This window comes from Moschus berezovskii, chromosome 24 (genome assembly GCF_049115385.1).
Source record: "Moschus berezovskii isolate FMDL1 chromosome 24, NW_MosBer_1.0, whole genome shotgun sequence".
NCBI classification, from domain to species: Eukaryota; Metazoa; Chordata; class Mammalia; order Artiodactyla; family Moschidae; genus Moschus; species Moschus berezovskii.
In genome coordinates this window covers 8900922-8926459 of record NC_142483.1, presented here as the reverse complement: position 1 = coordinate 8926459, position 25538 = coordinate 8900922, and the positions used below count along the sequence as shown (strand labels likewise).

At 46.3% G+C, this 25538-nt stretch overlaps 1 protein-coding gene across 3 annotated transcripts; it reads left to right on the top strand.

Annotated features, from left to right (window-relative positions):
• Positions 1-810: 810 nt before the first annotated feature.
• Positions 811-24937, top strand: CDC25A (cell division cycle 25A). Of its 3 annotated transcripts, none has more exons than XM_055413725.2 (15): positions 811-1445; positions 2448-2521; positions 4795-4837; positions 5465-5501; positions 5979-6077; positions 8546-8665; positions 10898-11029; positions 12011-12085; positions 14048-14227; positions 18574-18675; positions 20420-20482; positions 20578-20676; positions 21606-21736; positions 22672-22783; positions 23007-24937. In XM_055413725.2, the coding sequence occupies exons 1-15, from the start codon at positions 1276-1278 to the stop codon at positions 23145-23147; spliced, it is 1578 nt and encodes a 525-aa protein (XP_055269700.1). In that variant the 5' UTR covers positions 811-1275; the 3' UTR covers positions 23148-24937. The 3 variants fall into 3 exon arrangements, with proteins under 3 accessions (XP_055269700.1, XP_055269699.1, XP_088687763.1); XM_055413724.2 differs by having other exon boundaries at positions 5976-6077; XM_088831637.1 differs by lacking the exon at positions 8546-8665 and having other exon boundaries at positions 5976-6077.
• Positions 24938-25538: the final 601 nt, after the last annotated feature.

Sequence of the window (25538 nt, the reverse complement as noted above, 5' to 3'; positions counted from 1 at the left end):
AGGATACTGGAGTGGGTTGCCATTTCCTCCTCCAGGGGATCTTCTGGACCCAGAGATAGAACCTTTGCCTCCAGCATTGGCAAGCAGATTCTTTACCACTGAACCACCAGGTGTTGCTTATCTAGGCACTCCGAATGAAGAAAGGGTGTGAGAGAAGGAAATGGTTCTGAGAAAATATACCAAAGCTAAAATCGAGGTGAGCAAACAAAGCCGAGGCCCACAACGCAGACCATAGGGTTAAGTCTTGTAATCAGGCAGCTCAAGGCCAGGTCAGCCGGCTGGACAGGAGCCTCAGTGCTCCAGAGTTGGGCCCTGTGTTCATGAGGCAGGGCCCAGTCCTTGGGTCATCCAGTTCTCTCTCTCTCGTGATAAAACTGGGGCCTGGGGCCCGGAGCGTAAGAGGGGACCGAACAGCTTTTTCTACCCTCCACATTTCCTCAGCTTGTTGAACACAAAACAGAGGCTGATAGGGCCTAACGCGGTAAGAGCTGACTACACTCCGGCGCGCTGTGGGAACTACGCTTCCCACCGTGCAACGCGTCAAGAGGCGTCTTCCGGTCTCTCCTGGCCTCTCGCAGGTTCAGCTGGGAGTTTTCATTGACCTCTGAGCTCCTCAGGTTCCGAGGGCCCCTCTAGGCCCCGCCCCTTTCTGAGAGGGGGCTGACCTCGCAGCGTCCCGCGAGCTGCTTCCTTCTTCCCCTCTCATTGGTCCAGCCTAGCTGCCATTCCTGTGCGAGGAGGAGAAGTTGGTTACTGATTGGTGGATTGCGTTTGGCGCCAACTAGGAAAGGGGGGGGCGGGGGAGCGACAGGCCGCAGTGAGCAGCTATTACCGCGAAAGGCCACTTTGGCTGCGACCGCCCGGGAGGGAGGTTGATGTCGGCCTGGTTGTCTGCACTCCCGGGCAAGAGAGTGAAAGAAAAGTGAAGAGAGTGTGAGCCCGGGTCGTTGCCTCGCAGCTCTAGCCGCTCTCCCTCCCCGACGCGCCCCGTTTGTTTGGATTTAATCTTCAGGTTGCCGGCGACCCCGCCCGCCAGCCTCGCGGAGTGAGGGGACGCACCCGCGTCTGTGGCTGGCGCCTGCCGAGTCTGGACACCCGCCTGTCCGCGCCTCTTGCCCGCGGCAGCCGCATCCCTGAACCGCGGGGTCGTGTTTGTGTTTGACCCGCGGGCGCCGGCTGCGGGGCGCGCGGCCGAGGCCAGTGCCAGCGGGGCGGGGCGGGCGCGGCGGAGGCGGAGGAAGAGAGAGCGGGATCCCTAGGAGGCCCGGCGCCGCCATGGAACTGGGCCCGGAGCCCCCGCACCGCCGCCGCCTGCTGTTCGCCTGCAGCCCCCCGCCCGCACCGCAGCCCGTCGTGAAGGCGCTGTTCGGCACGCCAGCCGCCGGGGGCCTGTCGCCTGTCACCAACTTGACGGTCACCATGGACCAGCTGCAGGGACTGGGCAGGTGAGGGGGGACCGAGGAGCGGTGGTGCCTCAGGCGTTTGGCCTCCCGGACGGCTCTCGCGTAGATCAGGCCAGAAAACCGGCCGCGAGGGTAGCGCTTGCCTCTCTGCCGCTCGGGAGCGGCCCCACCGACGGGGGCCCGCCATGTGCACCCTCCCCCCAGGCCGAATGTTGGGCGGGAGAGGCCGTTCGGACCCTCCGGGGCCACCCTCAGCCCCGAGACGGGCCGGGTAGGGGGTGGGGTACGCCCAGGCTCCCCACCTTAGCCACCCCTCTTTAGATTGCCCTGTGCTCTTCTGCCCTTACCCCACGAAGCTCTTTGAAATCTGCCTTCACGGGGAAAAACAGGCCCTCCTAGTCTCTCACTTACATCCTTTGCAGAACCACCTCGTAGTTATCTTAGCTTTCTGTGAACTCTGTTTCCTTCTCAGCCAAGGGACGTGGCATTTTCTTTCCTTGCATTTGCAAAAATCGTCGCAATCCCTCGCCCCGTGCATATTCCTGCTGTGTCCCCCCCACACCCACACCCCAGCCCCATGCTTTCCTAAGACCATGTCTTTTAACTCAGCTTTCCACTCCTAAAATTTTCCTGCACTTTACCTTATTAAAAAAATTCATCCCACCGTTTTGGCTTTTTTTTTTTTTTTTTGGTAAAGCTGCTTTCTCATAAGTCTTGGACGTCCCATTTTCTAAAGAAGCACATGTCTTTTCCAATCTCTGAAAAGCAGGAACTTGTCCTGTTCATCCCTGCTCCTAGTTCAGTACCTAGAACACATGCTTTCATTTCAGGAAATAGTCCAATACTCATTGTCCTCCTCCTGTCTACAGTGTGACCAATGCCAACCTACTTTCTTCTCATGTCCTTTTATACATAAGTGCTAACTGGTTGTTCTGGGTGGCCCAGTGTTTTGTGGTGTGGCCTAGAAGTAATGATGGTTTATGGCAATATGGCAACTTGCCATGTCATGGGCTATCTCCTGTAAATTACTTTTCTTGGTTTTAGTGAGTATGAACAACCCATGGAGGTGAAAAACAGCAGTCTGCAGAGAATGGGCTCCTCCGAATCAACTGATTCAGGTATTCTTTTAGTCTTTTATCATGTGTCTGCCTTGTGGGGAGCAGTGCTTGGAATTTGCTGGAACATGTGCTTTCACCTAGAAACTCAGTTTGGTGAGTTAAGGTAGTAAACAGAAGTCTGGCATTGAGTGACAGACACCTGTTAGAACAGTACAAAGGAGCCCCGGTGGCATTTTATGAAGAGGAGACTGTCAGGTGGCCACAAGGAAGTGGTTTATGCTTGATCTTGAAGATGAATAGTAGTATAAAATTAACCATACCACTCTTTAAGTGGCATTCGGGAAATCTTATTGGTTAAAATTCTGCGTCAAGTTATTGGAAGTATAATGAAATTATTTCAGTGAGCCTGCTCTGGAAAAACTGCCAGTACATCGTATTCTAACCATAAGTTCATGTTACCTTCCCTGGTGGCTATGTTAAAGAATTCGCCTGCTAGCGCAGGAGATGTGGGTTCGATCCCTGGGTTGGGAAGATTCCCCTGGAGAATTTTCTTAAATGGCAGCCCATTCCAATATTTTTGCCTGGAAAATCCCATGGGCAGGGGACCCTGGTGGGCTGTAGTTCATGGGGTCGCAAAAGAATCAGACACGACTTAACCACTAAACAGCAACAGAGTTCATGTTGGGGCAAGGTTTATTCGCACAGATGCTTTAGAGTGAAGAACTGCAAGAAGAAAAGTCTTAAAATGCAAGCTTCTTAAGAACCAGGGGCGGGATTGTCATTTGTGGCAGTGTGGCAAGGAAGAGTGTCATGCCGGAAGCAGTAACACCTAACTTCTTGTATGATTATTTAGACATCGTGGAGGAGAGGTGTGTGCTAGGCAGGCCCTGATGGCTCTGCGCCATGCTAAGCAGCCTCTCCTTTATTCTGTTGCCTTTGAGTTGAGCACCTCACTTGGTGTTATCTTGTTGAAGGCAATAAATGCTTGCTTGTCAAAGGACATAATAATAATATTTTCCAACCCCCTGAATTATGTGCATAACCTGACAGGATATAAGATATTTGAAATAAAAAACCGTTCCAGAAAACAAATACTTGTCCTTTCCATGGTTGGAACTCACAGAAAGTTAGCCTGGGTAACCTCTAACTGAATTAATAATCATGATTTAAGACCTTTTTTCTTTTTTTGAAGTGTAGTTGATGGGCAGTATTAGATTTTGGTATACAGCAAAGTGATTTAGTTATACATATATAATTCTTTTTTATTTTAGGTTATTCCAAGATATTGAATATAGTTACCTGTGCTATGTGGTAGAACCTTGTTGTTTTGTCTATTTTATATATAGTAGTAGTATCCCCCGCACTGTCCCCTTTACCCTTTGGTAACCTTAAGTTTATTTTCTAGTCTGTGAGTCTGCTTCTGTTTTGTAAATAAATCATGAGGTTTGCTTTAATTCTGTCTCCTCATATCCTATTATCCAAAATGGTGTTTGCAAGGAGGAAAGCATGAGTAGATATACTCTGAAAATGTTTAGACTTGTGCAAATATGAAGTTTTTGGCAATCATGGAGATTCAACTTCAATTCTGGCAAAAGTCCAAGCCATGTACCTTTGTTGGCTGCCTTAAAGAAACAGTGCTAGTAGTTTTATGTACTTATTTTAATGAATAAGTGGTGTTACAGTTTAGTCTCTCAGTCATGTCCGACTCTTTGTGACTCCATGGACTGCGGCACACCAGGCCTCCCTGTCCATCACCAACTCCGGGAGTTTACTCAAACCCATATCCATTGAGTCGGTGATGCCATCCAGCCATCTCATTCTCTGTCGTCCCCTTCTCCTCCCGCCTTCAATCTTTGCCAGCATCAGGGTCTTTTCCAATGACTCAGTTCTTCGCATCAGGTGGCCAAAGTATTGGAGTTTCAGCTTCAGCATCAGTCCTTCCAGTGAATATTCAGGACTGATTTTCTTTAGGATGGACTGGTTGGATTTCCTTGCAGTCCAAGGGACTCTCAAGAGTCTTCTCCAACACTGCAATTCAAAAGCATCAATTCTTCGGCGCTCAGCTTTCTTTATGGTCCAACTCTCACATCCATACATGACCATACAAAACCATCCATACAAAACCACATCCATACAAAACCATAGCTTTGACTAGATGGACCTTTGTTGGCAAAGTAATGTCTCTGCTTTTTAATATGCTATCTAGGTTGGTCGTAACTTTTCTTCCAAGGAGCAAAAATCTTTTAATTGCATTGCTGCAGTCACCATCTGCAGTGATTTTGGAGCCTGAAACAATAAAGTCTGAGGTGTTTTTTTTTTTTCCCCACACACAGGCTTCTGTCTGGATTCTCCTGGGCCCTTGGATAGTAAAGAAAAGTATGTATTCACTGCCTTTAAATGTTTGTGCTTAGAAAAATAATTTTTCGAATGAAATTCTTCATGCTCTGGACTGAAGCTCTGGATTTACTGATCCTGATTAAGACTCCTGGGTCCTATAAAGTCTGGTATCTTTTGAGATGAGTAGTTTGTGTCAGTAGTTTTTCAGAACTTCCCTTCCTTTATTTTAGCTGTAATTTTGGGGTTCTGTTCTAATGTCACTCAAACTCTCGCTATGTCTCCTGACATCATTATCCTAAGAGAACTTTGGTTTGTTTTTTATTTTGTTTTGCCTCACTTGTAGGATCTCAATTTCCCAACCAGAGATTGAACCCAACCCATGACAGTAAAAGCCTGGAATACTAACCCCTAGAAAACCAGGGAACTCCCTAGAAGATGTATATTTTAAGAGAAGATCCAGGCTTTTTTCACTAGAAGCCATGTTATGGGGCTGCTTGTGAAAATAGAACAGCTTCAGAAATCTATTCTTCCATCTTGCCTAAAACAGGAATATGTTTGATGCTCCCCTCACCCCATCAAACAATAGTTTAGACACTGTGCATCTACTAATATGAATACCACTTTCCTTGCTCGATTCTCATGATTTACTTTCTGATCTCATTGCAGCCTTGAAAATCCCATGAGGAGAATAAATTCCCTACCTGTAAGTTAGTTCCCTTGTTTCTTTTGAGCTAATAACTGTTATCTGCCCCTTAGCTACCAGTAACCTTGATCATAAACCTTAATTTAGGCAGACTGCTTTTCCTTACTTTGTCTCATAAATATTCAAGACATTCTACCTAAAGCAGCTTCAATAATGGTTGCCTTTTGAGGGCTTTTTCCTCCATCTTTAACTACCAGAGTTTTATCCAACCAAGAAGGGGGTTCTTTTTATGCAAATGATGTTATTTGGGGATTGATTTGGTATCTGAGTCCTTGCAGAGAGGGCTGTAGACCTTGTGAAGTTAGGTGTAAAGCCATAGAGTCCTAGTCATGTTGACTGTTACCCACTGCAACGGAGTGGGTAAGGAGGAGCTAGGCCTCCCTAACCTACCACCACCATTTTTTTTCCCTTTTACAACTGGGTTACCATTTAATTTTCATTGATGTACCCTAATTCCTTTTTTCACTTTGACAGCAGAAGCTCTTGGGGTGTAGCCCAGCTCTGAAGAGGAGCCATTCTGATTCTCTTGACCATGATGTCTTTCAGCTGATTGACCAGGATGAGAACAAAGAAAATGTGAGTGTAGCATTAACGTACTCACCCAGGGGCAGAGCTCACACCCACAAGCTGCTTATGGAGAAGCAGCAGGGCTATCTCCTGGGAGACTAAACCTTTATCAAAGTCATGATGTTTTTTGGAGTCAGAGAAACCTGGATTGGAATCCTACTGCTTGCTAGCTGTGACCTTAGCTGTTTTTTTAGGCTTCTGTGTTTCTTTGTGAAATAGGAGTAGCACTCCTTTGTAGGACTATTGTTGGAATTAAATGAGATAATGTAGATAAAGCATTTAAAATGGTTCTTGGCAGGTAGGAGTTGCTCAAAAGGTGGCTCTTAGGGGGAATTACATCCAAGAACACTTTATGTGGAAGGGTCTGGGCAGGCCTTCCGTGCCTCTTTGTGCTGACCGTGGGATGAGTGAAAAGTTTAGGAAAAGGCTTCTTGACAGTGTTTTCAAAAACAAAGCCAACGAATCCCAAGGAATCTCGGGGTAACTGAAATGGTAGCTTAGAGGGTGAGTTGCAATTATGCAGCCAAAAGCCCAAGAACACCCTGGCCTGGGTTCTCCTGCCAGGCCGCTGTGCACAGGGCAGAGTTCAGTGAATCAGCTCAACTTTCCCTGTCTTCTTTCTCACTGTATTTCCATGTCTGTTTTCTCCCCTTCTTCATCCTCTACTACAGTGCTACAGCGCATACTTAGAATCTTTTGGACTTATTACTTACAGAACCTGCTGCCTCCGTGAACTTTCCTAATGATTCCTTTGGCAACAGGATGTCCTGAGGGAGGTAAAGAAAGAACAGTTGAGTTCCTGTCTTGAGTGTTCTGCCTCTGTGTAGTGCTTGTAACCAGTCCAAAGCTATTACACTGTTGCCTGGTCTCTTTCCCACATTTGCCATCCCCTTACCCCCAGCTTGGCTTCTCTGAGGGTTGCCTGCTTATAGCTTCATTCTGAAGGGGAAATAGCGTAGGTTAAAGAGCTCTTACTCTGGAGTTGTTCCGTCTGGGAAGCCAGACCTTAGGCACATCACTTAACCTACAGGCCTAGTTGCCTCATCTGTAAAATGGGGGTGATTGGATGGATAAATGAGCTCATGCACTGAAAGTACTTAGTGCTGTGTGGGCAAGTAAATACTCTGATATTAGCTGTGCTTGACAAGTTCTTAAGTGGATATTTTAGGGAACGGGAATTAAGAGATTATGAGTGTTTCTAAACTTTTAAGTAAAATGATATCATACAGTGTGTGTTCTATCACTTCTGGCTTTCACTTATCATTATGTGAGATTCATCCATGTTGTTGAATAAACCAAAAGGACCTTTTCTTCCCAGTTTTATTGAGAAATAATTGACATATATCACTATAAATTTAAGGCATACAGCATGATGGTTTGATTTACATATATTGTGAAATGATTACAGTAGCTTCAGCTAACATCCATCTTCTCATGTATTGATAGATACAATAAAAGAAAAAGAAAAGAAAAAGGAGAAATTGTCTCCTTGTGATGAGAACTCTTAGGATTTACTCTCTTAACTTATCGTACAGCAGTGTTAGCTACAGTTATGTTGCGATTAGTTTTCTTTCCATTGCTTTTTTTATGGAAAACAATAACATTAAATGTTTTCCACTTAATTGTCTCCTATTGGTAGGAAGAAGATGGAAAATATAAAGTCCTCAAATACAAGTCTAGACTGAAAAGTTTCAATTCCTGTTCAATTATATTGAAATGAAATTGCTTTAGACTTCAGAAAAAAAATTTTTTAATTGAAGTATAATTGATAGAAAGCTGTTGATTTAGTTTGTTGTTGTTGATTTAGTTTTAACTCTGTCTTCTGTCCCTGGCAAATACTCATGTGTTTGTTTAGGAAGTAAAGTGTTTGTGGTAAGATAAAAAAGTTCTGTTATTAGAAGTTAGCTTTTGTCTATGGCCATACCACCCTGAATGCGCTCAATTTCATCTGGTCTCAGAAGCAAGGTCAGACCTGGTTAGTACTTGGATTGGAGACGTTAGCTTTTGACAGAATCTTTAAAATACTTGGTTTTTTTTGTTGTTGTTCTGCTGCGTCTTCGTTGCCACATGCAGACTTTCCAGTCGCAGCAGGTGGGGGCTTCTCATTGAGGTGGCTTCTCCTGTTGTGGAGCACAGGCTCTAGGCTTGTGGGCTTCAGCAGTTGCAGTTCATGGGCTCCAGAGTGCAGGCTCAGTAGATGTGGTGCATGGCACAACTTTGTTGCTCTGTGGTATGTGGAATCTTCCCGGACCAGAGGACCCATGTCCCCTGCTTTGGCAGGCTGGATTCTTATCCACTGCAACACCAAAGAAGTCCTGAAATTCTTAATTACACAAATCCAGTGAATTAAATGATATATGGGTTTGGAGACAGGTGATCAGTACCCACTCTCTTGCGTGCCTTCCAGAGCTATAGCTGAAACCCTCGAGCTGGTTTTCACAGACAGTGGATGATGTCTCATCTATACTGTCTTGCAGGAAGTCTTTGAGTTTAAGAAGCCAATAAGACCTGCATCTCGAGGCTGCCTACACGTTCACGGACTGGAGGAGGGTAAAGATCTCTTCACACAGAGGCAGAACTCCGCCCCGGCTCGGATGGTATGTGCTTTCATACTCCTGGGAGTTCCTGATGGGAAGATGAAAGCCTCTGCAATCTGGAGTTAAAGACCCTGCAGCAGCTCTAGCTGTCTTTACCTTGACTTTGTCTTTTGAAACTCACTTGTTTTGAGACTCACATGTTCGGTGTTTCTGCTGTGTCTGGAGAGCAGACAGGCAGAAGCGGGGTGAGACATGGTGTGTTTGAAATACTGGACTCGAGCAAAGCATATTTGACCTTGTCAATCCTGGGTCATTCTTCTGAATGTCTGTATGGTGGGATTATCTGTCCTACTGAAAACTTGCTTTCTGAGTGCTGAGTGGTACTTCCCAGAGTGATTTTGTTTGGAGTGAGCATATGATTTCTACCAAACTTGCTTTATTAAGAACTATTAGGTGTTCCAGTGAACCCATTTCCTACAAGGCTATTTGACTGTATTTGGGGCCACTTGTCCCAGGATTGTTTGTTTGGTAGAGATGGTCATTACTTCCAGATCTCCTACTGGTGATCTGACGGACAAACAGCTGTGGACTAGAGAGGCCCAGCTTGAGCAAAATGACCATGTTCGGTTTCCACGTTTTCCCAGGAACTTGTATCTGAAAATATACCTTTCCAGTCTGGCTTAGGGCCTGAGGTTTGGGTTCAACCAGTAAAGAGGCTACTCAGTAAACTTGAGGATTACTTGAGGATTAATGCATTCATACCCCACCCTAAAGAGATTTACTGTTACGGGAGAGGAAAAAAATCTATCTCTGGACTTTTTTACTATCTTTGAAAAGTACCTAGAAAAGAATTCATTATTAACAGTGTTTGTCTAGATGGTAGATTTTTGAGTGGGTTTTATAAATTTTCTCTATTAAATATTTTTTTAAGATTTTTATAATTTTGTGTATTTATTTTTGACTGTGCTGGGTATTTGCTGCTGCTCAGGCTTTTCTCTAGTTTAGGAGAGGAGGGACTGTTCTTCATGGCAGTGTGCGGCCTTGTCATTGCGGTGGCTTCTCTTCTTGTGGACAGAGAAGATCGTGTCTGTCAGTCACACGGGCTTCAGTAGTTGTGCCATGTGGGCTCAGTAGTCACAGTTCCCAGGCTGTAAAGCACAGACTCAGGTTGTGGCACATGGGCTTAGTCGCTCCCAAGCATGTGGGATCTTCCTGGGTCAGGGATCGAAACTGTGTCTTCTGCATTGGCAGGTGAATTCTTTACTACTGAAACAGGGAAGATCTGTAAATCATTTTATAATGGGAGTTTTACTGGAAAAACAAGACAGGATTGCCTAATGAGATATACTCTATTTTGACTCCAGGCATGGTCTCTCCTAAGGAGAGTATAATGGGCAGAAAAGCTTGGACTTTGCAGTCAAACAAGTGAGCAGTATGATCTTGGTAACCTCTTTTAAGCATCAGTTTCCTGATTTGTTAAATAATAATGGAAAATAGAGGATTAACTACCCTTAGTGTGTTGTGAGGCTTAAATGGGATTACACATAAAAGGTAATATCCCAGTCTGAAAACAGGGCTTCCCTCATAGCTCATTCGGTAAAGAGTCTGCCTGCAATGCAGGAGACCTGGGTTCGATTCCTGGGTGGGGAAGATGCCCAGGAGAAGGAAATGGCAACCCACTCCAGTATTCCTGCCTGGAGAATCCCATGGACAGAGGAGCCTGGCAGGCTACAGTCTATGGGGTCTCATTGGACACAACTTAGCAACTAAGCACACAGCAGCACACCCAGTGTCTGGCGCAAGTAATTCCTCAGTTAAAACTGAGCAGCTGTCATTTAAATTATGAGTCTAAAGAACAAGGATGGATTTTCCGGAACTTTCTAGACTTTATATCCCTCTGTCAGAACTGGAGTTACAGAAACATTTCTCTAGTCTATTTTGCGGTCTCCACAGAGACTTGGTATCTTCTCACCCTTCCTCATTTTAGCAGATTATCACCTGTCACTCCCCTCATGCTGATCCCTGTTCACCAGTAACAATCCTCAGAGGCTCGCCCCAGATCCCACTGTGAGGCGAATTGCTCCTGGGGAGAGTTCTCTGTGAAGGCTACTTGCCCTGACTCGACTCAGAACTGTGTAGACATCAGTTCATTTATAATCTTAGGTCTTAATTTTCCTTTGATTAGTAGCTGCTAAAACTTCTTAAAACAAGTATATTTTCCTCATAAAAACTAGTAACCCATTCAGGGAAATCAAAGCTGATTATTAACAAGCCATGAATTCTGTCTTGTAGCTTTCCTCAAATGAAAGAGATGGCAGCGAACCAGGGAATTCCATTCCTTTCATGCCCCAGTCACCTGTGACTCCCACTTTGTCTGATGAGGATGATGGCTTCATGGATCTTCTTGATGGAGACAATTTGAAGGTATGGTGTGTGTGTGTTTTCCCATCCATTTTTACTAACTTCCCCTGGAGAGCCGTCATCCAAAAAAGAACAGTGATCCCCCAACCGTCTGATACTTGTTTCAGGTTTTATTTACTGATGTAGTCCAGTTTTCGGCTGTACCCGTTCTTCAGCGCTGCACCTGGGCTTTCTCTGGCTGCAGCGAGCTGGGGCCACTCTCTGTTGCGGAGCACGGGCTTCTCACTGCGGTGGCTCCTCTGGCTGCGGAGCACAGGCCCTAGGCGCATGCGCTTCAGTAGCTGCGGCTTGTGGGCTCTGTAGCTGTGGAGCACAGGCTCAACTCCTCCACAGCATGTGGAGTCTTCCTGGGCCAGGGGCTGAACCCATGTCCTTTGCATTGCAAGGAGGATTCTTAACCACTGGACTACCAAGGAAGCCCTGACTGATGCTTTTATTCATCTTTTGGGAATTTATTGAGACTCTGGTTCTAACCTGATTAAATTCTATGGAGGTGTTCTAAAGAAAACACCGAAGTGATCCTTCTTCCCCTGCTGCTGCTACTAAGTCACTTCAGTCGTGTCCGACTCTGTGCGACCCCACGGACTGCAGCCTACCAGGCTCCTCTGTCCATGAGATTTTCTAGGCAAGAGTACTGGAGTGGCTTGCCATTGCCTTCTCCGTCTTCCCCTGCAGGAGCTGACAATCCTTTTATTTTTTTGCAAGGACATGAATCGGACTGGAAGAATAGCTGCCACATGATGTAAAGCTGAGGAGACCCATGCCTCCTCATAGCCCCTCAGGGGCATTCCCTTAGCTATGCTCAGATGTCATCACTCTTACTCTCTTGACCTTCAAATGTTGTGGAGAGGGGAGGCATTGACCCTTAGGAAACTTCCTATTCATGCCTTTCTGGTATTCTGCAAGAAGAAATCTAACACATTTAAACTAATGTTGTTTCTACTGGACCTTCGGACCTTTATGACACAGTTTTTCTTTGTTTAGAATGATGAAGAGACCCCGTCCTGCATGGCCAGCCTCTGGACAGCTCCCCTTGTCATGAGAAGAACTACCAACCTAGTAAGTTCCAGTGTGTCTGGAGTGAGCCATGGGAATCCAAACTGTTTCTTTTGAGATTCTGTGTTTGAGCCTATGGGCCTGTCCCTTTACTGGTCACTAATGTTTCCTGGTGTTAATGTGTGCTGTTTTTTCAAGGGTTTTTTGTTTTGATACCCACCTACTTGTATAGACTATAGACATCTGTTTCTATCAGGGACACTTTCAAAAGAAACTAGACGCAAGGCTCTGCCTGTAGAGGGACACATCCTCATGTATGCAAACATCCAGGGAAAATGAGCTCTTAATCATAGTACACAAACGGTTACACACCCTTAGGTATATGTATAGACGCTGAGTGCATCTTTAATCAATGCCCCTGAACTATAAATGTGGAACTAATGAGCTATTCCAGTCTTGAAGCCACTTACACATTATAGTAGGTTAATGGGGAAAGTTTTGAGAGATTAGGCCACCCCAATTAAAATGGTATGACCAAATTTACTAGGTCTTTTTGAAAGATAACATTTTTAATATATACAGTGTGAGAATGCTTGGAAAATGGCTATCAGTTTTATAAGTTGGGTATAAAACCCATGAAACGGTATGTGTAGGCCCTTCACAACGGCGATGGTGGAGTTTCTTTCACAAACAGATTCGATGGCCAGGGGCTGAGTCGGAACTCGGGTTTCTGCCCTTGAAGAGCTTGCAAATCCTCTGAGACCTTACTGAAAGCAGTAGACCCTCTTTCCAAAAATGTTTCCAGTTCTTCTAAGTTAAAAACAAAAAAAAAAACCTGTGATCTTACTTTTCTGAACAACATCCTGTTAAAATGAACTTCAGAAAAATAAGCGAAAACCCTTGGTCTCTGAGAGAGGCAATGTGGGAGTGACACACTTGCTGCGAACTATTAGGAACATTTCAAAAGAAGAGGCAACACTGAAATTTCAGTATCAGCTTGAAAGGGAGTGCTTTACGGGGGAAGAGGGGGTGTGTGGGGGGGTATGAAAGGATCCTGAGCTCAGAAGGAAAAGCCCAGCCCGACAAGACTGAGTAGTGAACAGGCTGAGATGAGTTTAGATTGCTGAAGTCAGACTGTCTCTACCACTATTCAGGTTGGCTGCTCTCAAACCCCGAGAAATTAGTCCTTAGAAGGAGTACTATAGCACATCTTCCTATATTTCCTATATTGAATTTAAAATGCTCTGGTACAGTCCAGAAAGAAAAACAGTCAAGCGACTTCTAAACCGTTTTGAAGGCACCTCTGCCCACTGCAAACTCAAACTCAACTCTGTTTTATCCCCTTAACCAGCCCTAATTTATAGTACAATCCAGCTGCCTCATACCTTTCTGGATTTAGGGGGGCTGTTAAAACCTCTTTAAGCTGCTCAAGCAAGGTGCAAGTAATATAAAGTAGAGGGGAAGAGGAAGCCAGAAGTGTGGACCTGGCTGGAAGGTAACATTTGTGGGAACTATCAGGAACCCTTTGACTCTTAGGACCCTGTGCAGAATGTAGGCTTTTCAGGGCATGGGTAGTCTTCCTCATTTGTATCCAGTGTCAGGTTTCGAACATGTTCAGTGAACACGAGGGTCTCAGTGTCTACTGTGTGCTAAGGACTAGATAGACAGACAGTGTCTGTTTCCTAATTTAGGATGTGTGCTAAGTCCCTTCAGTGGTGTCCAACTCTGTGACCCTGTGGACTGTAGGCTACCAGGCTCCACTGTCCATGGGATTCTCCAGGCAAGAATACTGGATGGAATGTGTTGCCATGCTCCCCTCCAGAGGATCTTCCTGACCCAGAGATCGAACCCAAGTTTCTTATGTGTCTTGCATTGGCAGACAGGTTCTTTACCACTAGCACCACCTGGGAAGCCCAATTTAGAATGGCTTGATCTTAAACCATTCCAGGAAGTCCTTGGTCTGTCCTCTTTTCCATTCAAATCAGTGTATTTTAATGAAACACGGGTCTCTTTTTTTCCCCAAAGGGCAATCGCTGCAAGCTGTTTGACTGCCCTTCTGCGTCGTCATGTAGCTCTACCATCAGGTCAATGTTGAAAAGACCAGACCGATCACTAGAGGAGTCCCCAGGTGGAAACAGGAAGCGGAGGAAAAGCGTGGCTGGGGACAGTCCGGAAGAGACAGCTAGTCCAGAGAAGCCCCAGGAGGTTAGTTCTGCAGCTTCTTTTTCTCTCAAGGATATTGTATCTTTCAGTTCTAAAATGCACGTTTGGTTCTTTTTCTTTGCTGAGACTGGCTGTTTTTATTTTTCATTTGTTTCAGTCCTGTTCAGAATTGCCTGTTGAAGCATTTTTATGATGGCTACTTTAAAATCCTTGTCAGGTAGTTCCAGTATCTGTGTCTCGTGTGGCTGTCTGTTGATTGTCTTTTCCTATTCAAGTTGAGGTTTTTCCTGGTTCTTGACATGACGGGAGATTTTTTTCAGTTGTATCTGTGTACTTTGCACATTGTGAGGCTGTGTAACTGCTGTTTTAGTAGTACTCCGACACTTCAGAGAGAGGTGGACAGAAGTTCAGCCTGCCTTGATGTGCCACTCCTGGGCAGGAGTGGGAGGTTCAGGCTCCCTTCTAGACCTCCCCTGACACCATCCCAGAGATTGGGACACAGTTACAGTTGGGCAAGGGTGGAAGTCTAAGCTCCCCACTTCTGTTGGGTCCTGGAGTAGGGCCATAACTTTTTTCCCTTGGTTGTTGTTGTTTTTTTTTCTTGTGTCCTGACCTGTTTAGGGCTACTTTAGGTTTGTCTCACAACTTTGATTATAGCGTTTTCCATTGTCACTTAGTATTTTAGTTCTTTTTACTTCTCTGTGATGAGAACTCAGGATTTATTCTCAACTACTTTCATACACTCTTGATGAAAGTGAAAGAGGAGAGTGCAAAGGTTGGCTTGAAGCTCAACATTCAGAAAACAAAGATCATGGCATCTGGTCCCATCACTTCATGGGAAATAGATGGAGAAACAGTGGAAACAGTGTCAGACTTTATTTTTGGGGGCTCCAAAATCACTGCAGATGCTGATTGCAGCCATGAAATTAAAAGACGCTTACTCCTTGGAAGGAAAGTTATGACCAACCTTGATAGTATATTAAAAAGCAGAGACATTACTTTGCCAACCAAGGTCCGTCTAGTCAAGGCAATGGTTTTTCCCGTGGTCATGTATGGATGTGAGAGTTGGACTGTGAAGAAGGCTGATCACCGAAGAATCGATGCTTTTGAACTGTGGTGTTGGAGAAGACTCTTGAGAGTCCCTTATACTGCAAGGAGATCCAACCAGTCCATTCTAAAGGAGATCAATCCTGGATGTTCATTGGAGGGACTGATGCTGAAGCTGAAACTGCAATACTTTGGCCACCTCATGCGACGAGTTGACTCACTGGAAAAGACTCTGATGCTGGGAAAGGTTGGGGGCGGGAGGAGACGGGGACGACCGAGAATGAGATGGCTGGATGGCATCACCGACTCTGTGGACGTGAGTTTGAGTGTACTCTGGGAGTTGGTGATGGACAGGGAGGCCTGGCGTGTTGTGGTTCATGGGGTCGCGGAGAGTCGGACACGACTGAGTGACTGAACTGAACTGAACTGAACTTTCATACACACCATACATCCTGCCTAACTGTAGTCACCATGCTGTACGTTACATCCCTGGCCCTCGTCTCTTCACTGGAAGTTGTACTTTGACCACCTTCATCCGGCCCCCCTCCTCTATTGCTTACCTCTGATAACCCCACAAACCTGATCTCTTTTTCTATGAGTTTGATTTTTGTGTTGGTGGTTGTGGTAATGGTTAGCATTGGGTGTTTTCAGTTTTTTCATTCCCCATACAAGTGATGTCGTACTTATTTGTCTTTCTCGGTCTGACTTACTTCACTTTCACTTATCATAGTGCCCTCAAGGTCCATCCATGTCGTTGCAGATAGCAGGTTTCCCTTCTTTTTGTCTGGCTGAGTAATAATCCACTATGTGTGTGTGTCCCAGCTTCCTCATCCATTCATCTGTCAGTGAACACTTTTTTCCATGTCGTTGCTATTATAAACAATGCTGCTGTGATGTGAGTGCAGATATCTCTTGACATAGTATTTTCGTTTCCTTTGAATTTGTTCCCAGGAGTGGTATTGCTAGATCATATGGTCTGTTTTCAACTTTTTAAGGAACGTCCATACTGTTTTCCATAGCAGCCATCCCACTTTACAGCCCCTCCAATACTGTACAAGTGTTCCCTTGTCTTCACATCCTTATCAACACTTGTCTCTTGTCTTTTGTTTTTTTGGCCGCTCTACAGGCTTGGTGGATCTTAGTTTCCTTGCCAGGTATTGAACTCAGGCCCATGGCAGTAAAAGTGTGGAATCCTAACACTGGACCACCAGGGAATTGCTCTTGTCTTTTTTTTTTTTAAGTGATTCATTTTATAATTTGATTTTTTTTTTTCTTGTTTGGCTGTGCTGGGTCTTCATTGTTGCTCAGACTTTTCTAGTTGCGGTGAGCAGTGGCTATTCTGCAGTTGTGGTGCGTGGACTTCTCATCGCGGTGGCTTCTCGTTGCAGAGAACAGGCTCTATGGCACTCGGGCTTCAATAGGTGCAGCCTGTGGGCTCAGTAGTTGCAGCTCCTGGGCTCTAGAGCACCGGCTCAGTAGTTGTGGCACCCAGACTTAGTTGCTCCAAGGCACATGAGATCTTCCCGGATGGGGAATTGCACCCATGTCTCCTGCACTGACAGGCGGATTCTTACCACTGAGCCACCAGAGAAGCCCCGTCTTGTCTTTTAGATGATAGTCTTTCTTATAGACATGAGGGGATATCTCATTGTAGTCTGGATATTGATCATATTTACCTGTCCCTATTGGCCATTTGTGTACCTTTGGGTTCATTTGGGAAGTTTTTTGTTTTTTTGGGGGGGTTATTAAGTTGTATGGATTCCTTAAATTTTGGATATTGTGGTTTGCAGATATTTTTTCCAATTCTGTATGTAGGTTGTTTTTTCATTTTGTTGATCATTTCATTTTAGTTTGATTTGCTGCTTGTACCTTAGATGTCAGATCCAAAAACTTGCCAAGACCCACATCAAGGAATGTTTTTCCTGTGTTTTCTTCTAGTAGTTGTCTCAAATTTAAGTCTTTACTCCATCTTGAGTTATTTATTGTGAATAATGTAAGATAGGGGCTTAATTTCATTCTTTCACATGTGAATATTACATTTGCCTGGCACCGTTTATTGAAAAGACTTATCTTCTCTTCATCAAGCATTCTAGTTGATGGTATCTGTGCTGTTTCTCTTCTAAATATGCACTTTCATTTTTCCTGTGGACTCTGTGTCCTAGGCTAGGCATGTGTTTAGCTTTAGTAGACATTGCTATATAACTTTCCAAAATGTTTGTCCAGTCAACCCTCTGTATCTGGGGTCTCCACATCCATGGAGTCAACTAACTTTGGAACGCATGGCTACTAAGCACCACTGAGCGCCAACTGTACTATGTGCCATTTAATATGAGCATCCTTGGGCATCCTGAGACCAATTTCAAGGATACAGGGCCAGCTGTACTCACAGCAGTGAGAGTTCAGTTCTTCCACGTCCTTACCAGTATCTGGTGGTGTTCATTCCTCTGCTTTTGCCAATCCGGGGTGTGTGTAGCATGGGTGTGTGCATGTTCAAGTTGTGTCCAACTCTTTGTGACCCTATTGACTGTAACCCACCAGCTCCATTGGATTTTCCAGGCAAGAACACTGGAGCGGGTTGCCATTTCCTCCTCCAAGGGATCTTCTTAACCCAGGGATGGAACCTGTGTCTCCTGTGTCTCCTGCATTGCAGGCAGATTCTTTACTACCTGAGCCATCACAGGGAACCCTGTGTACTATCTTATTTTGCATTTCTCTGATAGTCATTTTTCTAGATTTTCGTATTACCCAACCACCTTTCTAGCCCATAGTTCTATTGGGTTATCTCTTACTTGTGAGAATGCTTTATATATTCAGAGATGAATCTTTAATTGAGAGGAATTATTTATCTGCCCACTCTGGCTTGCCTGTTCTTACCTCATCTTGTTGTTTTGATGAACAGAACTTCTTGATTTCTTTAAAACATGTTTTAATTTACCAGTCTTTTTATGTTGAGTGCTTGTGTACTGTTTAAGATATCCTGACTTCCCCACAATTAGCCCTTTTGACATGCTCTTTGAAATATGAGCACTTCCTTCTTACTAATGACAAGGTATTCCAGGTTTATCTTGTTCATTTCTTGTCCCAGCCTGGATTCAGTCAGAAAGCTCTGGTTTCAGTAAATACATGTTTTGGTACTGCATGATCTGTAGTTGGTTGAATTGGAGATGTGGAATCAGGGGTCAACTGTAGTATTTAGGGAACACATTGACAAAGGGGTATGTACTGCACCTCTGAGAAATACTTTTTGTAGACTTAAAACTAATTTTAATCTTCCATTTTTAAAACGGAGAAAGCCTTTATTCTAAAGCCTGGTCTCATTCTCAACCTTTGGTTTGTTACAGATTCTACATCATCAGTCTTTATCCCTAGCATCTTCCTCAAAAGGGACCATTGAGAACATTTTGGATAATGACCCAAGGGACCTTATAGGAGACTTCTCCAAGGTAACTGCAAGCAGAACTACACTGTGATGCAGGATGGGGGAGGTACCTAACACCCCCTCCAGTCTTCCTCCTCTGAAGTGGCTCCTGGGGTATGCAGCCTGCCCTCCAACCCCCACCGAGGGGACACAGTTTGAAATTTTAAAAAAATAAGGAAACATTCATAATCGGGTGTATCTCCATTTCTTGGGGACTGTAGACCTTACTGGTGCTGATCAGAGGTTTCAAGTAGGGAGCCAGCTGCCTGGACACCAACCCAAAAACCAGTCTCTCTGGGAACTGTATGATTATAAAAGCAGTGCTGCAGAAGAGTGTAAAGAAGCAGAAGTGAACCTCTAGCCTTACTGTATATAAGTCTGTACATCAAAAGGTCATCTTAGGGGACTTCCCTGGTGGTCCAGCAGCTGAGACTCCGTGCTCCCAATGCAGAGGGCCTGGGTCCAATCCCTGGTCAGGGAACTAGATCCCACACACCACAACAAAAAAATTCTGCATGCCAAAGATTGAAGATTCTATGTGCCAAAATTAAGAGTCAGTGCAGCCAAATTAATTAATTTTTAAAAAAGAAAGTCATGTTAGAATGTCCCAGATGGAGACTAAATTTCTCCGTTGTCCAGAGGAGTATGGTCCTGGTGGGAAAATGCCCCCAGGGAGGTCCAGAGGCAGGTCTGCTGATGGCCTGGTACAGATTAGCCACCTTTCTGCTGTGGTGAAATGTGACACCTTCCTGTGTCAGTAGTAACTTGTTTAGCCATGTGTAACTTGAAGGTCCCCAGACCAGTCTTTTACATATTAATGTAGCTCACATTTACTGAAACACTTACTATGTGTAAGGCAAAGATTCCAAAACAAGACACAGTTCCTTCCCTCAAGACACTTAACAGGTGGTAAGACATCATGCCACGTGGACATGTACCACCTGGTAATTGAAGTAAACATCAGTGCAATGTAAGCATTAGACTAAGACATAAACGAGTTATGTCAGCTAGGCGGTTGGGGAAACTCTGGGTCTGGGCTAGACATTTCAACCAGGTAGGAGAGATAAGTGGGTTAAAAATAGAAGACCGGACTTCCCTAGGGGTCCAGCGGTTAAGAGTCTGCACTTCCAACGCTAGGGACGCGGGTTCAATCCCTGATCTGAGAGCTAAGGTCCCACATGCCACCTTGACCAAAAAAAATAGAAGACAGTTCTAGTCTGAAGGAAAGAGCAGGCCAAGACCTGGGTGTGGTGTGTCCTCACTGATAAAAGCTTGCGTCTGAATTGAAGCTATTGGTTGGTTGTTGAAATGACCCCACACGTGACCACAGGGTTGGGTGAGCACTTGACTCTGCCCATCCCTCTCGGGACTGCTGGCAGTGCCCGTCCTCCCGCCTCAAGGCTGGGTGGGTGTCACCTGTTCCACCTCCAGTGTCTCCTCCAGCGCAGTGCTGCAAAAGCCAGGTGCTCAGGAAACAGTGAAGCCATTCAGTGCTGAGCGCAGTCTGGCTGCTGACATGAGGGCTCCTGACAAGAGCAGGCGATAAAGGAATTCACATCTACAGATGGGGATAATGTGCCTCGGGGCCATACGAATATTCAATCTCAGGATATTAATGAAGTGCTTACACAAATAACCAGTGTTATATTAGATTCACGTTTGGTTTTTTGTTTGTTTTTTTTAAGCTGACTTTTACCAGGAAGGGAAGCAATATAAATGTTGCCTTTATAAGCTTTCAGATTTGCTAAGTATTTCTTTCTCTTATTAAGGGTTACCTCTTTCATACCGTTGCTGGAAAGCATCAGGATTTAAAATACATCTCTCCAGAAATTGTAAGTTATCCTTTGGGGACCTGCCACCCATGCAATACTGGGATCTAGTCATTCCTGGGAGCCAGAGTTGACTCTCCTTGGCTCTCTCTCCACAGATCGCATCTGTTTTGAATGGCAAGTTTGCCAACCTCATTAAAGAGTTTGTCATCATCGACTGCCGATACCCATATGAATATGAGGGAGGCCACATCAAGGTATAGATTCCTGGGGCTTGTGGGTAACCTCTGCTACTATGGGAAGCATAGCAGGAGCCCTGTAGACAGTATCTGTGATTTATTTTTATTTTTTAAGGAGGGGGTGATACCTGGCTGCTTGTTACAATGCTCGCATGCTGTTTATGAGAAATGTAAAGAGGCAGTGGGTGTGAAAGGCATTTGATTCCTGGTGCACTGAAAGAACGTTCCCTGGTGTGACTTACCACCAGGGAAGTCCCCTAAGATGATTGTACGGCAAACTGCTCCCTGTTTTGTACCCCACACCATCACCATCAGGGACATTTCGTGGTGGTACCATGACTTCTAAGCCATGCCTGGACATGCAGCCGTGAGGAGAAGCCAGTCTCTGGCAACATGGGCCAGGCCTAGTGATGCCTCTTACAACATTTATAGTTGAGTTAAGATGTCTGGTGAAGTGGGTGTTTGGAACACTTCATGTGTAACTTTCCCAGGAAGAAAGCAAATGGGTTGAAGTACATTATGTGTGTGTGTGTGTTAAGTCGCTTCAGTTGTGTCCGACTCTGCGACCCCTGCATGGGGGGAGCCTAGCCCGCCAGGCCCCTCTGTCCATGGAATTCTCCAGGCAAGAATACTGGAGTGGGTTGTCATGCCCTCCTCCAGGGGACCTTCCCAACCCAGGGATCGAACCCATGTTTCTTATGTTCCTGCATTGGCAGGCGGGTTCTTTACTACTTGTGCCACCTGGGGAGCCCGTTAAAATACACTCAGAGGTAATTTAAAGACAGTGTTCGAGTCTGCCACTCTCTTACGGCCATGAAAGTCCCTACATTGACAAATACAACTCATACAGCGCACAGTCATAGCAGAATCTTGAGGTCCCCATGTGAAGACCATGCTCCAAGAATCATTGCCGCCAGCATGAGACCTAAGCCTCAGTATCTTCACAGGGTGCGGTGAACTTGCACATGGAAGAGGAGGTTGAAGAGTTCTTACTCAAGAAGCCTATCGTTCCTACGGATGGCAAGCGTGTTATCGTGGTGTTCCACTGCGAGTTTTCTTCTGAGCGAGGCCCTCGCATGTGAGTGGGCTAAGTACCGTTCATGTGCAACAGATGTTCTCTTAAATCCTTACCTGTTGAGCAGTCAGTTGATTTCATGAACTGCTTCCTGGAGTGTAGTTTTAGGCTCGACCTCATGGTTTTACCACAGCCGTTGTTAAGGGCTTTGAAGGGCTCTGTGGCCTCCCCAGTCCAGCCTGTAACACTGGTGTTCCCTCTGCAACATGCCCTAGGGATCGGGCATCTGCTTCATCACCCCAACTCCTGAGTGAGCCCTGGCCACTGGTGGGCTCAGCCCATCGTTCCACCTGCCTTTATATTGAACTAGACTCTGGCTCTTTCGCTTCCCCCACTGCCCCCAGTTCTGCTTGTGGGGCTGCTGTTCTCAGGTGACATCCTTCAGGGACAGTGTGGTGACTCCTTATGCAAATGCCAGAAGAGTGTGATATCCTCTCGGCAAAACTTAACGTGATGCTTTCAAACACTTGTCAAATCCATGTTCGCCAAGAAGGGGGTTATGTTGCTTTCAGGTTATTGCCACACTAGAGCTGAAAAGAATTGCGCCGCCTGCACCCCCCCCCCCAATACACAAGCTTTTATGACTAAGGCCCTATTATAGTTTACTAAAGAGATAAATTTTATACCAAAATAAGCAGAAGTATAGCTATAATAAAGCATCACTTCAGATTTAAAATAATCAGTGGTGGTGGTGGCAGAGAGGACGCTGAATGGGAATCAAGGCACTGTTAAACATGGAAAGTGGGGCGGAGACCATCCACCTTCCAAGATAAGGTAGCAGAACTGGCTGTGAACAGGGTTCCTGAGGATCACAGGTGGCGGAGGAAATCATAGCTGGGCACTGTTCCCAGGAGTGTAGGTCAAGTTGGGGAGATGTGTAAGAAGCACTGCTTTCACTGCAGAGCTAACCAGACTCTGGCTCTCCTTCCCCTTTACAGGTGCCGATACGTGAGAGAGCGGGATCGTCTCGGCAACGAGTACCCCAGACTCCACTACCCAGAGCTATATGTCCTGAAGGGCGGGTACAAGGAGTTCTTCCTGAAATGCCAGGTGAGACGGACTCTCCGGAGGGCACAGGCCACCCCTCACCACCCCCTAGTAGGTGGTCATGGCTGCTTCCTGCCCAGGGTCTGGGGGTTTGCCCTGAGCACAGAAGGGGCCTAGAACCGCCCCCCACCCCACTCCAGCAGAGCCTTGTGGCCCCTGGCAGGGAGGGAGCAGGAGTGTGCATGGGAGGCCAGTGTGCCCAGACCTTGTCCTGTCTTCCCGCCAGTCTCACTGTGAGCCCCCCAGCTACCGGCCCATGCACCACGAGGACTTTAAAGAAGACCTGAAGAAATTCCGCACCAAGAGCCGGACTTGGGCCGGGGAGAAGAGCAAGAGGGAGATGTACAGCCGCCTGAAGAAGCTCTGAGGGCCTCGCGGCCAGGCGGCGGCAGCCTCCCTGCCCTCCCTACTCCCCTCTCTGCTGCAGAGAAACTTGAGCAAAGGGGCCAGCGGTGCGACACTTGGAGAGAAGGGCAGAGGCTTCCACGTCTTAAACCTACCTCCCACCCTCCCGAGGTTGGAGCCCAGAGCCTCCCGCCGCCTCTCCGTCCCTGGAAGACGTCCTTCTTCAGCAGGGCGCTCAGCCAAGGCTGTCACGTGCCGCAGCGGGGTTCTGAGCAGCAAGTCAAGGCGTTCTGCCTCCTCCTCCCCCATGGTTGGATGGGCCCCCTGCAGCCTCGCTGGGCACTGGCCTTGTCTCCTGAGGGGAGAGACGGAGAGAAGACTGCCAGACGCTGCTGGCCAGACACCAAAGACGGCCCGGGAAGCACAGGTGTTTGTGGGCTAGCCCACATCGTTAATTTATTCAACTTCACCAATCACTTTCTTTTCTTTCTTTTTTTTAAAAAATCAACTCCTGGAGACTTTTATTTAATTGCTTCTTTCAGTTAGAATACTGCCATCCTAGGTAGGATTTCACCATCCCGGGGACTACCTCTGCCTTTCATTTTTAAAGAAAAAAAGAATAAAGGAGGGGGAAGAAGAGGGACATGAGCTGTGGGACAGGATGAGGGGCTCTGTCGTCTCCCCGGGAGGTGCTGCAGTACTGGGCCGCTGCTGTTTACAGCCAAGGACTGCGACACTGGTGGGAGCAGGCTTGGCTTCAGGACATAAGCGGAATCTCCCAGACCTTCCGCGAAAGCCCCTGAGACCTACCGGCGGGGGACTGACCCTGCTGGTCCTCACCCCAGCTCCCTGTGATATCACTGGGCAAGAGTCACGATCTGGAAAGCACTGGAGGCAGCTTCCGTGGGGCCACCCCCAAGTCAGTGTTGGAACGTATAGAATAGGTATCCCAGTGTTGGGGGGCAGGGATGGAGGCTCTGTGGGATAAGGGAAGGGAGTATACTTGTGAGTGTCTTCCTTCATTACTCCGATACTCTTTGACAGCTTCTGTTTTTTGTTTTTTTTTAAATAGCCCTTTTATGAGTCAAGGAGTATGGAATCAGTGTTGGCTAGGCCCCCCAAGGGTTGGGAGAGGGGCTGAAAGCCCCAGGCATTAGAAAGGAGTGGGTGCTGGCAGAGATGACTACAGAGTGTGTTTCTCAGGAGGCAGCAGCGTGGTGGGTTTTGAAGGTAAAACTTTGAGTTTATCATGTTTTAATTTGAGGGACAGGGAGATAAGGATCATCACCAGTTGCCCCTCCTCTCACCCCACAGAAGTGGGGATCTCAAAGGAACACCTCCCAAGGAGCTGGGGCTGAGTGGATTGATTCTAGACAGGGCTGTTTGGTGCCTGCTCATCCCCACCCTTAGGCGCTGGCTTCCTCACCATCTCTGCTTCACTGGGGTGTTGCCAAGCTTTTCTTATATTCAAGAGTCAGTCTCCCCTCTTGCCTCAGCTTCCTGTTCTGGGGGTGGGGAGGAAATCAGTGATGCTGGAGATGACTGGTTGCTATGTTATGGGTTTGAGTTGCTTTTGACTATAAAACAATCTTGTTATTGAAGAGTATGTGGGGAGGCGGGGAGCAGGAGAAGGCCTCTTCCCCCGCCCCACACTGAGGCCCATCTGAATTGGTCTCCAATCTTGTTCGTAGGGATTCTGTTGGTTGAATGCCTAAAAAGAGAGGTGGGATGGCTTTCAGATCATACCAGCTCAGCTAGCATTGCTAACCAACTGTTGCAGGCTCTGAAAATAAAAACAATCTTGAACCCATACTCTCTGCCTGCTTCATGATGGATTTAAAGGGAACTGTGAGTCTCTAAAGACCTGGGACCACACCTGGCTAAAAGCACTGGCTAGAGGCAGCAGCATTTTCTCAAGATGCCAAAGAGCTGTCATGTGGCCTGACAGGGTTGGCCAGATGACCTTCAGTTACTCCCCTGAGTCCAAAAGCAAACTTGTGATTCAAATTGCTTTACAAGATGAAAGGGAGATAGGAAAAGCCTGCCTGGACCTCTTGACATTCCCTGACAAGATGTATTAATTCATAGGATTGAGCAACAGGCCAGAGGAGGGACCATTGTAAAGGAGATAGGAGTTTCAGTTGTGTTCTGAAGGAGCCAGAGAGGATTACTGTGGAAGGAAATCAGGCAGATGGTGAGTCATGGGCCCACACGCAACCAAGAAACTTGGATGTGTGATGCTGAGTGGAGCCTGGATAGCAGTGAATTTGCATTCCTTTATATTTCACCCATGGTCCCACCTCAAGCCACACCATTTTTGAGATCTTAGTTTGCCCAATCAGCAGAGAAAGTGTGGAGTCCTAAACAATGGGCCATTCCCTCAGTCTTCTTTTAGATACAATTCCCTTCTGAT

What these genes read in the sequence shown, in the direction of transcription:
- CDC25A (XM_055413724.2), top strand. Translation starts at nt 1,276, where the DNA reads ATGGAACTGGGCCCGGAGCCCCCGCACCGCCGCCGCCTGCTGTTCGCC. An exon ending in GGAGAATAAATTCCCTACCT is followed by an intron (nt 5,502 to 5,975) that starts GTAAGTTAGTTC and finishes TCACTTTGACAG; the next exon opens with CAGAAGCTCTTGGGGTGTAG. An exon ending in AGTTCTTCCTGAAATGCCAG is followed by an intron (nt 22,784 to 23,006) that starts GTGAGACGGACT and finishes TCTTCCCGCCAG; the next exon opens with TCTCACTGTGAGCCCCCCAG.